This window comes from Pogoniulus pusillus, chromosome 13 (assembly GCF_015220805.1).
Source record: "Pogoniulus pusillus isolate bPogPus1 chromosome 13, bPogPus1.pri, whole genome shotgun sequence".
Taxonomy (NCBI): Eukaryota; Metazoa; Chordata; class Aves; order Piciformes; family Lybiidae; genus Pogoniulus; species Pogoniulus pusillus.
In genome coordinates this window covers 27,304,171-27,317,341 of record NC_087276.1, presented here as the reverse complement: position 1 = coordinate 27,317,341, position 13,171 = coordinate 27,304,171, and the positions used below count along the sequence as shown (strand labels likewise).

At 53.3% G+C, this 13,171-nt stretch overlaps 1 protein-coding gene across 1 annotated transcript; it reads right to left on the bottom strand.

The window, feature by feature from the left end:
• Positions 1-1,824: 1,824 nt before the first annotated feature.
• TMEM184A (transmembrane protein 184A) lies at positions 1,825-11,364 on the bottom strand. Its single transcript, XM_064153694.1, has 9 exons — positions 11,293-11,364; positions 8,131-8,355; positions 7,396-7,561; positions 6,477-6,567; positions 6,319-6,394; positions 5,605-5,696; positions 5,131-5,300; positions 4,834-5,031; positions 1,825-4,428 (listed from the first exon to the last, which is right to left on the bottom strand). The coding sequence occupies exons 1-9, from the start codon at positions 11,341-11,343 to the stop codon at positions 4,178-4,180; spliced, it is 1,320 nt and encodes a 439-aa protein (XP_064009764.1). The 5' UTR covers positions 11,344-11,364; the 3' UTR covers positions 1,825-4,177.
• Between the last annotated feature and the right edge of the window lie 1,807 nt (positions 11,365-13,171).

Genomic DNA, 13,171 nt, shown 5'->3' with positions numbered 1-13,171 from the left:
CTTGCCCTGGTCTATGGTCAGCATTTTGAAGCTCAAACTGATCTTCAGAGGAGTGTTTTTTTGCTCTCTTGCCTGTCCATCCTTGGTGCAGCATCCAGCTGCAGCACTGCCGGTAAGCGATGTGGTTTTTGGGAGGCAGGCTGGGCTGAGAAGAGTGTGATGCTGCTCTGGCTTCTGTAAGCATCCAACCCAGCCTGGTGTCACCAGCTTCTTCCTCTCTCAGCCTTGCCGTGGTGCTTCCATGGTGTATTTGGAACACACTGACTGGTAGGTCTCATGCTCAGATTGCATCTTTCTGTTCTCCCAAACCAGGCTGCATCTTTGTGTTCAGCTGGGGGTACTCATGGTGTCTGAGCTGGCACCTGACTGCGGTTGCAACACTGAGGGATGGCTGTGGAGGCCCTCCTTGACTTGGAGACCCTGTGCTGTGAGACAGGTCACAGTCTTTTGGGTTGTGAATACCACTTCACTGCTTCCCTCTGTGACTGCCTGTGAATTGACTGCTTTAACTCCTTACATCAGCTTGTCAGCTTTCTGGTTGTACCTGTTTGGGCTTTAAAGAAGTAGTACCTCGAGCCAGTCAGCTCCTAAGGGCCATGTTTGCTTCAGTCTCCAGTTCCAAGTGGTTGATTTTTGTTTTTCATTAGGGGACAGCTGAAGCAGGAAAATGTTTGGACTGTGCCAGGTTGAGGCAACAGGTTGGAGGCAGATGTATTGTCTGAAGTTAGAATTAGAGGTAGGGCAAAATAGAGAGAAGCAGAGCTGGAAAGACTTTGTGTGTCAGCAGGTAATGGATGGTCATTAGGTGCCAGAGGTGGGGCTGAGCAGGCTTGGCTGAGCAAGAGTGCAGGTGATGCCTGGGGAGCAGTTGCAGTCGCTGTGCTGGGCAAGAAAATAATCAGCTGCTGTTTGGAGAGATGGCCTGTCAGCAGCTGGGCCCAGGGGCTTGCTGGTAGGTGCTAGCACTCAAAAAGAATAGTCTCTGTCCCCAGCTAGGCACTAGGCATGGCAAGCAGCTGTGTGCAAGAGTGATGGCTCTGCTGCGGTGCTGGCAGCCTCCTTCCCCTCTGCTTCTAGGAAGCATAGTCAGCCCCAGCTCTTCAGGGTGTGATGGCAGGAGGTGTCCTGTGAGGATGCATCCCTGGCATGAGCAGATGGTAAACCTGCCTGACCCAGGTCCGAAAAAGCACCAGGAGAACCGATAGCTGCAGACCAGCCTTGTCCTTGGGGAGAGCCTGAGGACAAGCGACAACTGGAAAACAAATCTGCCGACCACTGGAGCCTGCTGCTGGCAGCGATAAACGCCTGCTCCTCCCGAGCTGCCTGCTGGCGTGGCTCCAGGCGCAGCCGGGCTCCTGTGTAGGTCACCCGTGTGCTCGCCGCCAGCTTGCCCCGTGTCCTTGTTGAAGAGGTGGAAGAGACACGTTAGAGGCGCACAGGACCGTGGCTGCCGGGGACCGCGCTCGGCGTTGGCATTTCTGTTCCCTGCGGATGCATTCTGACAGCGTAACGACGCGAGGGCCGTGACAGCGCCCAGCCTGAGCTGCGAGCTCCTGCCTCTCTCCTCCAAGAAAAAGGACAACCAGGAGCGAAGCCTTCTGCTGGAGAGGGGAGCGTTGCCTGCTGTTGCACAGCACAGCAGCCAGCTGGTGCCCGGCCCAGCATGGCTCCTTTGGGCTGATATCACACTGCTGACTTGGATGAGTCAGAGCTGATTTCTCCACACACCCCCCCCCCCCCCCCCCCCCCCCCTTTTTTTTTTTTCACCCTCCTTGTTTTACTTGCAAGAAAGACCTGTTTTACATATAATACAGTAATCAGGGCTTGACATAAATAGGCAAATGTTATTGTCTGCAGTGGGAATTGCACCTGCTGGTAAGAGCAATGAATGCAGCCTATTATGCACCGGAGTCAATCATTTGTGCAATGAAGTACAACCACATTTCTTGCTGTGTTCTTGTGCAAGTCTTTACTTCAGCAGCCATGAACACACCGACAGCTGTGCCATCATCACCTCTGCGGTCTGTCCTCACGCTGGGAGCCAGAGCAGCCTCTGTTCCTACATCTGTGGCCAGCCCTCTCCCAGAGAAGTAGAGAAGACCCAAGATGTTCAGCTGAGAGATGTCCCTTCTTCAGTGCTGGCTCTGTTACAAAACTGAGCAGACACATTCCTGAGCACTGAGGCTGCACTTTGCAGCCCCAAGGATGTGCAGGACCCTGGGTGGGTGCCTGGATGCACAGAATGTATGGCTCATGGCAGGCAGACAGCAGCAGTCTCACTGGCTGAGCAGGTATGAGCAGCAGTACTTCAGAGCAGAGGGACTGGCAAGACTGGCTTAGCTGAAGGTTGCTTGTGTGAAGTCTGAGCTTTCCAAGCACGATAAGATGTCTCCAATAATCATCACAAATGGAGGTTGTCTTTCTGAGGCTGCTATCTGAGCTTAGTTTGGCTAAATCGGATCCAGCAGCTCTGAACTGCTGCATCCACAGTTTAGATGAGGGTTGGAAGAGGTGCAGTGCAAAGAGAGGAAGAGCAACACACGCTCTTTGGAGTGAGAAAGATGAGCACAAATCCCGAGGGAATGCCAAAAAATGTGCAGGATGCTGCATGTGCAGGTATTTCTGCTGGGCCAGCAGCGAGGGGCAGGGAGGACGTCGAGTTTAAGAGCATCAGCATTAGAGCAGGAACAGGCAGATCGTGGGCTTTGCTTGCTGAGCTAAGTGAAAATGCTTGCTCACTCCATGGTAGAAACTGCTGTTTATTAGAAAAAAAAAATTCATAAATAAAATAATTTCATCTTGTGATTTACATTTTGCAGCTTAAGAGCAGAGAAAAGAGGAGGAAAAAAAAAAACCCTGGTCAAAGTTGTGTGGTAAAACAGCTCTAAGCCTTACCCCTCTCTTTGTTTGCCACGAGATTGCGAATCTGAGATTGCAGACTCGCCTTGGTCCTTTCACCTTCCCCAGCTCCCACCCCCACACTCAGCCTGGTCAGTGCCTGAGTAAGTTCCTGGGAATCATCTGATTAATTGGAATATAAATTGGACTAAAAATCGGGAAAAGAACAACCTCCTGAGGGGAAGTTTAACAGTATTCGTACTCTTCATCACTGTGTGATAGAGGGAGAATCCTTCCCTGCTGTCTTTCCCCACCAGTGGTTCTGCCTCATGCGGCAGCATCCCCCAGCATCTCCATCCTGCCCCTGTCACCCAGATGGACTCAACTCCCAGCTACCTTCCTACAGGTTGAGCAAAGCTCAGGGACAGCAGAAGAGTGAAGGGTTAGGAGGAACAGATAGTTTCCAGTAAGTGCATTCCTACCACCACCAGTCACAGTCTGGTTCCCTAACAAAGGCTCTGATAAAGAAGCTGGAATCCCTTTTAACTTCTGATTTGTTCGGAGATAAGTCGGCTTAGACATAAACAAGTGCTTCTGTCACCGGCTGCTCTCAGGAATGCAGCTGTGAGACCCTGGGTTAGCCCCACTGAGGTCCTGCCGCTGCTCCCGGGGGAGTTACTCAAACAGCTGCATCCCCATCTGGAGGCAGAAGAAGAAGACTTACTTTTTCTCCCTGGTTAAGGTCTTCTGTACAACTGTTCTGGGGGAAGGAGAGGGGAGAAGATGTAAAAATAAGGACCAGTGTCTTTCAGCTGTTACCGGGTTTTGAGGTGAAATGAAGTCACCTTCCTGGGTTGGTTTCCTCCACAGGGCCCTTTGAGATCATTTTCTACTCAAATCAGGAGAAACTAGAGCAGAACTGTGCTGAGAAAAGCATTTCTCTTAGGCCTCGACACTGCTTGGAGGTAAAAAGAGGGTGAAGGCAGCTGGTCTGTCCTGCAGCCTGGCTCCCCTCCCTGCCTGGCATCCCCCAGCACAAGGCTGGTATCAAGACACCAGCAGTAGGGTGGCAAAGCCCAGGCTGCAGCACAGGGTTGCTTAGTCGTAGGAGCAAGGACAGCCCAGTCCCTAACACCAGTAGAGACTGGGGCAGCAAAGGCTGGCACGTTTTGACAGAACCTTTTCCTGGGTTATTGCATCTTCCCTTTGAGAGACTGGCTTATTGGGTAGAGTTTCTGGCTTCTTGGTACCCTGATTTAGACCAGGGTGTCTCAGGCTCGAGACAGCTCCCATTTGCATGGGTTTAAACACTTCCAGTGCCATTGTCCACTGGCATCTCCTACAGATCCTCATCTGATAGGATCAGCACTCTCTTCTCAATGTTTTTGCTCTTCCTGCTGCTCAGCCCCTCCATCCTGGAGGCCACATGCCCGTTCTCCCCCGGCACTTTGTGCTCTGCCTCCTGCATTGCCTGCTGGGTGTACTGCTGGTACGCGGGCGAGAAGTTGTGGATCGCGTCCTGCACGATGTCCTGGGGGCTTATGGTCTCCTTCAGCCCACTGGAGATACTCTGCATTGGGGCGAGGTTTGCTGAAAGACAGGGAGAGCAGGAGAGTGGTGGGACATCAGCCAGCTAATGAGCCCAAGCACCCTAGGACTTGAGGGAGGCTTTTCCTTAGACATTCAAGACCAGCAGCTTGTTTGGGCCATGCCACTTTGTGGTGGTGAGTTCCAAGAAGGTAGGCAAACCCTCGCTCTGTGTTTCAAAGAGGTTGGACCCACCCCAGGAGCAAATCCTCTCATTTTGACCATCCACAACAAGGTCTTCCTATCCGTTCACTACAGCTGTGGGTATTAGGAGGGAAGAGGAAGAAGGAACTTGTGGAACACAGGAGACAGAAATTCCTCTGGTGTGTTTTTGCATCCTGTGGGTAATTCTGTAAGGGAAGAGTCTCCTCTTAGCCACTGATGAGAGAAGAAGAAAGGAAGAGTTACCTGTTGAGTTTTCTTTCTTCTCTCTGTACACCTGGCAGGGGAATGCATAGCGCAGGGCAATGGAAGCAAAGAACATTTCAATGCAGATAATGAAGTTCTGGTAGCCAGCAGCCACTGTCCCAGCTCCCACTTCCTTCCCATCGATGAGCTGAACTTCAGGGATCACCCCACATTTCTCCAGGACTGCCAACAACATCCCTGTGCAGAGGAAGGGAGAGGGACCAGCTCTGGTTCTGCATCCCTGTGTCAGGTGAAGCAACAGAAGGAGAGGCACTGGGCTTCTGTGGTGGAACCCACCTTGCCAGAAGGAGAGGAAGATGACTGCTTTGATGGTGATGAACTTGAGGACTGGCTTAAATGGGCGCAGCAGATCCATGGTGGCAAAGTAGAAGAGGAAGAGGGCATAAAGCGCCAGGCTGACAGAGAAGTTGTAGATGATGGTGATGTAGAGGTAACCACTGTGGACGCTGTGGGGAGAGAGAGAGCTGCTGCCCTCGGCTGTGGGAGGGGAGCAGTGCCACGTGGGAGAGTACAGCACAGCCAGGGAAGGTAAGGCAGGGGCAAAAGGGGAGGGCAGGTGGTTGCTCTCAGCTGTTTCTCTGTTGGTGGCACTTTTTTTGTTCCCTGGGGACAATAAGTCTCCTTTCTTTGGTGCTTTGGTTTCCCTGTGCTTTCAATATTCATAGGGTGGTAGGACACCCTGTCCCTTGTGAGGGAGCAGGGACCCATCCTATTCCCTTCACCCACCCCAGCTCAACCCAGCATCCTCACTTGAAGTCCCCATCGTGGTACTTCCCAAATGCCTGCAGGATGATGGTGATGATCGCCATGAGGGGTTTCACGATGCAGAACTGTAGTGTGGCCTGTACAGGGGAGAGATACAGTACACTCCGGGCAGCAGGGACATGCCACTGCCTTCCCTGCAGCTCTTGCCACCCCCAGGCCCCTCCGCACAAGCCAACACCTCTACACGTGCGACAGACACAGAGGAGAGATCAGTTCTCTGTCAGGAGTGACCAGTGCTGCTGGGTGAGATATGAACCAGCTCAACATCTGCAGATGAGAGCGAGCAGAGCTCCCAAAAGGCAGCTCCTGAGAGGCAGCATAATGACTCCAAGGAGGGGGGGGAATGGGTGGCTTTCAGATGGACTGGTGCCAGGATTCAGCCCGCAGCACAGCCATGGAGAGTTGGAGAGCTGTGCAGGCTAACCTGGGACTGGACAGAGATGGCAATCTCAGCTCTGCAGTGGGAGGAGACCCTGACTCAGCAGTGAGTCAGAGGCAAGGACAGTGTGGAGCCCTGCTGCTGGCCAGGTGCCGGCAAGCTGGGTGAGCTGCTTCCCTCGGAGTTAAAAAAGCCCAAAATAGCATCTCGGGAGAGCAGTGAAGCAGAGCCCTCTCAGCAGGTCCCTGGGGAAGAGACCTGCCACCCACACAGCCCTTGTTGGAGGGAAGCAGAGCCGATGTGCCCCGTCAGGCACCCACCTGCTTGCAGAAGCGCAGGAACCCGATGGAGTAGGACATGCCCTGGAGGCAGCAGGTCCCGTAGAAGCAGCTGGACCTGGAAGCAGAAGCCCAGGAGATGCCACTGGGGCTGCTGGATGGGGAAAGCGGGTGGATGGCCAAGGGGTGCTGGGACTTACGTGATGGGCTTCCCTCGGATCTCTGCCATGATGGTGCTCTCTCCTCCGAGGTACTCGAAGCACAGGCTCAGGAAGCTGTAAATGACGAAAGCTGGCAAGGCAAGGGCAGGCACGATCAGCAGGGCTGATGGAGATACATGAGGGGGTTGTTACATTTTGCATGCCTTCCTGCTCAGGTGTGTTCTCATCCACCCCAGCATCATGTTATTTGGGACACTGGTGGGTGGGAGCCCAGCAAGAGGAGCAGAAGGTCAAATCCATCTGACTTTCAGGAGCACATACATGGCAGCAGTCAGGGGTTCCAGGGGTGACCGTGAAGCTGGGCACCCAGCCAAGCCCAGGCAGCAGTGCAATGGTCAGAGACCACATGCATGGAAGGACCTCAAAACTGTTAAGGGGCAGCACAACTGGGCTGCTGGCCAGCAGGAGCAAGGTCCTGAACAGTTTTCTTGGACATCTCCATCACTTATTCTTCATACACTCCAATCCTGAAGATACAAATGCCATATCTCTCTGTTCCCAGGGGGACAGCAACAAGAGAGAAGAGCAAACCTAACCTTGATGAGCTTCCCCTGTACCCAAAACAGCTCCCCAGTTCCTTAGGTATTTCTACCTTCTCCTTTAGAGAAGCTGCATTTCTATCCCAAAGGCAGACAGAAAAACTCTTTCCCCAAGAGCATAAGGCTGAGGTCCCTGTGAGGCTGCAGGGAGATTTTGGACTGCACCAGCTTCTGTCTGCCTAAAGGACTTCCCTACTGCTGATGGAGACGGAAGGGGATAACTTCTGCACAGAAGAATGGAAAGTGGGAAGTGAAAAAGATGCAGATAAGCCACTGTGCAATCCAGGATGCTCCAGAGACACAGGTCAGGGAGATGAGAGCTGTGTTTTGCCACCAGCCTCCCTGCAGGAGAGGCTCACCTTCATAGCAGTCACGCACCGAGTCGAAGTAGACGTAGTACTGGTGGCTGCCCAGGAGGAGGAGGCTGACCCAGGAGTCAAAGGCGTAGATGGGCACGATGAAGAGGATGCGGATGATGTAGCGCTGCTCCTTGGCGGTGGTGTAATTCCGCAGGTGCGTGTAGATCTGCAAAGTGCCCGGTGTGAGAGCTGCAGCTACCACTGGCCAGAACAGGAACCAGAGGTACCCTCAAGAGACAATATTTGACAGGCTCCAACCCAGTCCATGAAAACAGGTGGAACCTGGGTCCCTTCCCTGGGGCTGCGTGATGAGTGTACTCTGCTCTCCTTCGTGCCAGCCCCTGTGCAGCCCCTACCCAGTGCTCTGAGGCACCAGCTTGGCAGATGTGTGCAGCACCCAAAACCATGCCCACTAGCAGTATCTCTCACTGTGCACCTCAGAGGCACAGACCCCAGAGTGCCAGATGAGTAACCCTGCTGGCTGTTGCCTCTGGGCAGCGCCAGTGCCATGCAGACTTTCCTGGCCCTGTCAGCCACATGGGGACTGTGTGGGCAAAGTCCATCCGTCCAAGCTGTCAGCACCAGCCTCCTGACAGCAGAGATATCCCCTCCAGGCAGCTACAGAAGGAAGTATTTATGCACAGCAGAGTGATCTGTAATGAACTTGTGGGCAATCAACAGTTTTGCCCTTACATCAGCCTCAGTGCTGAGCTCCATCTCCACTCCAACCCATACCTGGTGGAAGGTGATGATGAGTGCCGACCACACAAAGATGCCAGAGATGACCTGTGCTGCCGTCGTGGTCAGGAAAAGCTGCTGGCTGTCCTGGGAGTCGTTGTGGGCAGCCATGAGCAGGGCAAGGGCTGGGGATGGGGAGGCTGAGGCCAACCTGGCCACTGTGCTGGGCCCTGGTGTGCCAAACACCGCAGGAGAGGGCAAGGCATGCGTGGCATTACTCATCTGCAGGGAGGGAGAGGCAAGGGGAGTGGTGCAGGAAGGGAGGACAGAGGTAAGCTGGTGAAGAGGAAGGTCCCAGCAGATGTCCCAGCCCACACAGTGTGGACAAACCCGTGAGGTTTATCTCCTCCCCAGGTTTTTCCAGGGTGTACCTCTCTGAAACCGGCCAAGTCAGCATGGATGGAGCTGCTTCTCCAGTAGCAAAATGCAAATGTCCTTTATGAGCAGACCCTCTTTTCCCTAAGAAGGCATACCCAGTCTCTGTGTCTTCCCAAAGCACAATTTCTCTTTCCTGGCCTTGCTCCTTCTTGTAAGTTTGCAAAGGAATGACTTGCCTGCATCCCTAACCTTGTGATTTCACACTTGTTGTTCAGGATCCTTTTTCCTCAGGAAGCAGAGACTTGAGGGTTAAACCCGTCCTTCACCCATGATAGTAACAAGTCTCTTACCAACCAGCCATCAGGACACAAATCTCCTCCTTCCTCCGAGTCCAGAAAGCACTGGAATCCCTGAGGTGTGTATCCCCCCCAGATCTGCTACTTTTGTCATGCATGCTGTGATAGGGACAAATCCTGAGGCTGCCCAAGAAGCCAGAGGTTTGGCATCTCCCTGGCTCTTTGGCCAGCCTCTGCCATTTTGGGATTGTGGGGTCTCAGTGTGCCAGCAATGCCAACCCCAGGACCTGAACAAGGCCAGCAATCCCTCCTGCACCCAAACTAGGCCCAGAGCAGCAGAGCTGCTGCCCTTTGGGGATGCTGAAGCTCTCCATCATCATCTCCTCAGCAGATCTGTCCTCCTCAAAGCTGGTTGATCCAAGGCACCCAGTGTTCCCAGCACAGAGGGTGGCCCGGATGAAAGGGTACAGTGTACTCTGCAGCTCCAGGACCAACCTAATAATACACTCTTATTTATAGGTCAGCTTCATATCTCAAGGCCAACAGATGCATAAACTGCCATGTTTGGTCTCTCCTTCTGCTAATCTATGGAAAGCTGCTTTTCCCCAAGTATAACACTAGTGGGTTTAGTGGGTTTAAAACAGGACAAACGACAAGCTCCGAGCAGAGCTCTAACACTATAGATGCTTCTCAAGGCATTGTTAATAAACAAAGGTTTTAGCTGCTGAGTAACTATCGCCTGGGGGTAAAACTGTAAGGATGAGCTGGTGAGAGGCAAGAAAATATCTGCCACAGATAAGAAGGGTAGAGAATGACCTCGCTCCAATTAAACAGAGAAAACAAACCAAAGCGAGAGCTCGCCCTACAGCTTCCTCTCCTGCCCTCTCTCCGAACTCCAACCTTACAGGAGAGGAAACTCAGCTGGTGTCAGATCAACAGTCCTAAAAATACCTCTCCCCCCGCCTCTTCCTGGCGGGAGCTGCCTGTAAGCGGAGATGCCCGGGCACGCTGGCGCGGCCCCAGCAGCTCACCCTGCTCTACCTGCGCCCGCGAACGGGGGGAAGCGGAGCCGGAGGCGGCAGGAGGAACAGCAGGGCCGATAGTGTTACGCGGGCAGCGGGGAGTGGGGCTTGGTCCTCCCGGCAACCACCCCACGGCCAGCAGAAAGAAGGATCCCAGGGAGAGCCGGGGAGGGATCTGGTCTTTGGACAGACTGCAGCGATACTGGACCTGTCTTGTAAACATTAACAGCAGGAGAGAGATAGCTCGCAGTGTGGGGAGGGAGGTGAGAGCCCTGTTCTGCCCCGTGCCCCATCACTCCTCACTCTTTAGGGGCACTGCCCCCGCCGCTAGGTTTGGAATTGCTTTTTCTCTGCCAGCGCATCATGATAGGGAAGGATGCGATCCTTGCTTCCTAGGACATGCTGGAGACCTATGCTCATCCCTACACCCGTTTATTCTGTTCTCAACTCAGCGCTGTGCCGCAGATGCTTGGCCCAAGACATGCCAACTCCTATCGGCTTTCCCAGACATGGTTGTAGGAGCGCAGTGGCACCAGCAGCCGGTCCTGGCAGACTCTCCTACACTGTCACACTCGGAACGCAGCAGAGCAAGTCATTAAAAACAAAGGCCTTGGTGCCACTTGGAGACCGGGCTCCCAGCTCCACAGGTAATTAGATCCTGGCTGGGCAAGGCAGCCGGGCACTTCAATGCAGTTAGAGGGCCATTTGCTTCCGAAACAAAGGCACCGAGGAGACACAGAGAATAATGTCAGCTGCAAAACTCAGCTCCTTGACAGCACTGTGTCAGTGCCACATCCAGTCTGGCTCTTCTCAGACGCCTTGCAGGTACCTGCCACGCAGTGCCTACCTGTTACGCTCGCTCTCTGGGATATTAGAGATGCTAAGTGAGCACGGAGCAGAAGATAAACTGAGCAGTGAGACCTACATCAGGCAGGCCACCAGCCAATGGGGCTTTTCGTTCAGCCAGGGATCCCCCTCCATCTGCAGGCTGCCAGAGCACAGACTGCCAGCTCACTTGCGTCCCGGTGTCACAGAGCACCCAGGACAAATCCCATTGTTGGCCACAACCCCCGTGAGACTGGGGCAGTCAGAAAGGGGAGTTCCTGCAGCCCCCAACAGTGCCTCTGCAGTGCTGGCTGTGCACCCAGGTAAGGGGGCAGAGATCTCTGACCCCCATCCTTAGGAGAGGAGCATCCAGCTTCAGTTCCACCAGCACCAAGAGATCTTTTGTCTTGATTGCTTTCAGATAAAGCCAGGGCACAGGGGTTATTTACTCAGCCTCTCTATACCACTCCCAGGCCACCCAGGAGGAAGGACCTACAGCACATAGCTATAAATTAAGGCAGGGCAACATCGAGCCCTCCTTGAAGCCTATCTGGAGGAGGGGGTGACGCACGCACAGAGCTCTTGCAGCAGTCTCTGCCCTGCCACAGGTGCTCAGGACCAATGGGTGGGACAACCTCTCGTCTGTGACGGGATGTCCATAGTCGCTGCAGTCCCCCCTCCCCCCAGGCCCCACTCACCCTGCGAGGCTCCTCCAGGAGCGGGTCTGGCTGCCATGCACCTGCCTCCATATCCCCTGAACCCTCCTCCACCTACACCCGCGGGAGACTCCTCCTCCAGTCACTCTCCCAGCCCTGCCCGCCTACTGGCAGTGGGCCCTGCCAGCACCCTGCTCACCCTTGCTGCACCCCAGGCTCCGTGGGAGCTGGAGCAGCAGGTTGGGCTTCACCTCCTGTGGAAAAGCTACCCAACTTACCCGTCCGGTCCACCATGCTCAGCTCCCACACCCGGAAAGCAAACACGGATGGAAAGCCACGCCACAGCCTGACGCTGCTGTCCCCAGTCTGGCACACGTCCTGTGGCTCTGCCTGGGTGGCAAAGGTAATCCTTACCTGGAGGACAGCACTAACTAAAAGGCAGGCAGCGAGTGGCACCTGCAGACTTGTGTGTATTTTTTGGGGCAGGCATTTCCCCTGGTTTAGTGCAGAGTGGAGGGGGGCAAAGTTGAAGGACTAGATGTAGCTTGTGGTCTAATTTACTGCCCGTGGAAAGGCAGCAAGGTAAGTCTGTCCCAGCTCCAAGCATCAAATGGGAGACATCCCACATCCTTTCCTTACCCACCACCCTGTGAAGAGCTGGTGGCACACCATCAGAAAATTAAGGTGGTTAACTCGAGGTTAGCCTTCAGGTAGTACCACTCAGATCTCCAGGGCATAGCAGTGGTGTTCCACCGTATCACTGTGATGAAAGATCTGATTTACATTCCATTTGCTTATAACTTTATGGTTTCCACCAGCTGCTAGAGCTACAAACACCATTAAGAGCACCAAGCTGTGGAAAACACAGTGAATTTTGTGTTGGGTAAGAATCCCTCCCAGCAAACCGGGATCGACACTAACAAATTCCACACGCCTCTCTCAGCCTTCCTAGACATAAAAAAAAAACCCCTAAGTGTAAAAGAGGGAAAATTTGGAGTTCTGACAAATGCAAATCCTTGATTCTTGGAAGCAGAGTTTGGAAAATTATTTTTAGATGAAATTTCTTGTCAAGGGGGCAGCTACAAGCCGGCGGTGTTTGGATGTGCTTTTCAAAAGTTTCATTTTCTCCTAATCCCTTAAATCCCGTAAACAGCCCTTCTTGCAGAGAACAGAGTCCTTTCCAAAGGCATTTTCCAGTTTTTTTCACTGCTGGGGGATTGTTTTTTTTTAGCAACAAAAATGACCCAGCAGCTGGACCTGCCATGGAGCAGGAACAGGCTTTGTGCTGATGCTGCTGATAGCGACAGATCTTTAACGCACCACCAAATCTTCCCTGCTCAGAATCCAAGACCTGGCCTCTGCTCGGTTAAGTTCAACAAGTGACAAAAGCATCTAACAGCTCACTTAAAAATTTACTACTTGGTGTTATTTTTTACAAGAAGAGGCAAAACCAAACGTGCTTTCCAAGCAAATGGCAACAGTTTGGTTATTAACCTCGTGTGACTTCAGCTGGTGGAAGGCCTGCAACACAAACCCTATGAGGCTGAGGGAGCTGGGGGTGTTTAGTCTGGAGGAGGCTCAGGGATGATCTCATTGCTGTCTACAACTACCTGAAGGGAGGCTTTAGCCAGGTGGGGGTTGGCCTCTTCTGCCAGGCAACCATCAATAGAAGAAGGGGACACAGTCTTGAGTTGTGCTGGGGGAAGTATAGGCTGGGTGTCAGGAGGAAGTTGTTGGCAGAGAGAGTGATTGGCATTAGAATGGGCTGCCCAAGGAGGTGGTGGAGTTGCTGTCCTTGAAGGTGTTCAAGAAAAGACTGGATGAAGCATTTAATGCCATTGTCCAGATGACTGGATAGGACTGGGTGCTAGGTTGGCCTGGATGATCTTGGAGGACTCTTCCAACCTGGTTGATTTTATGA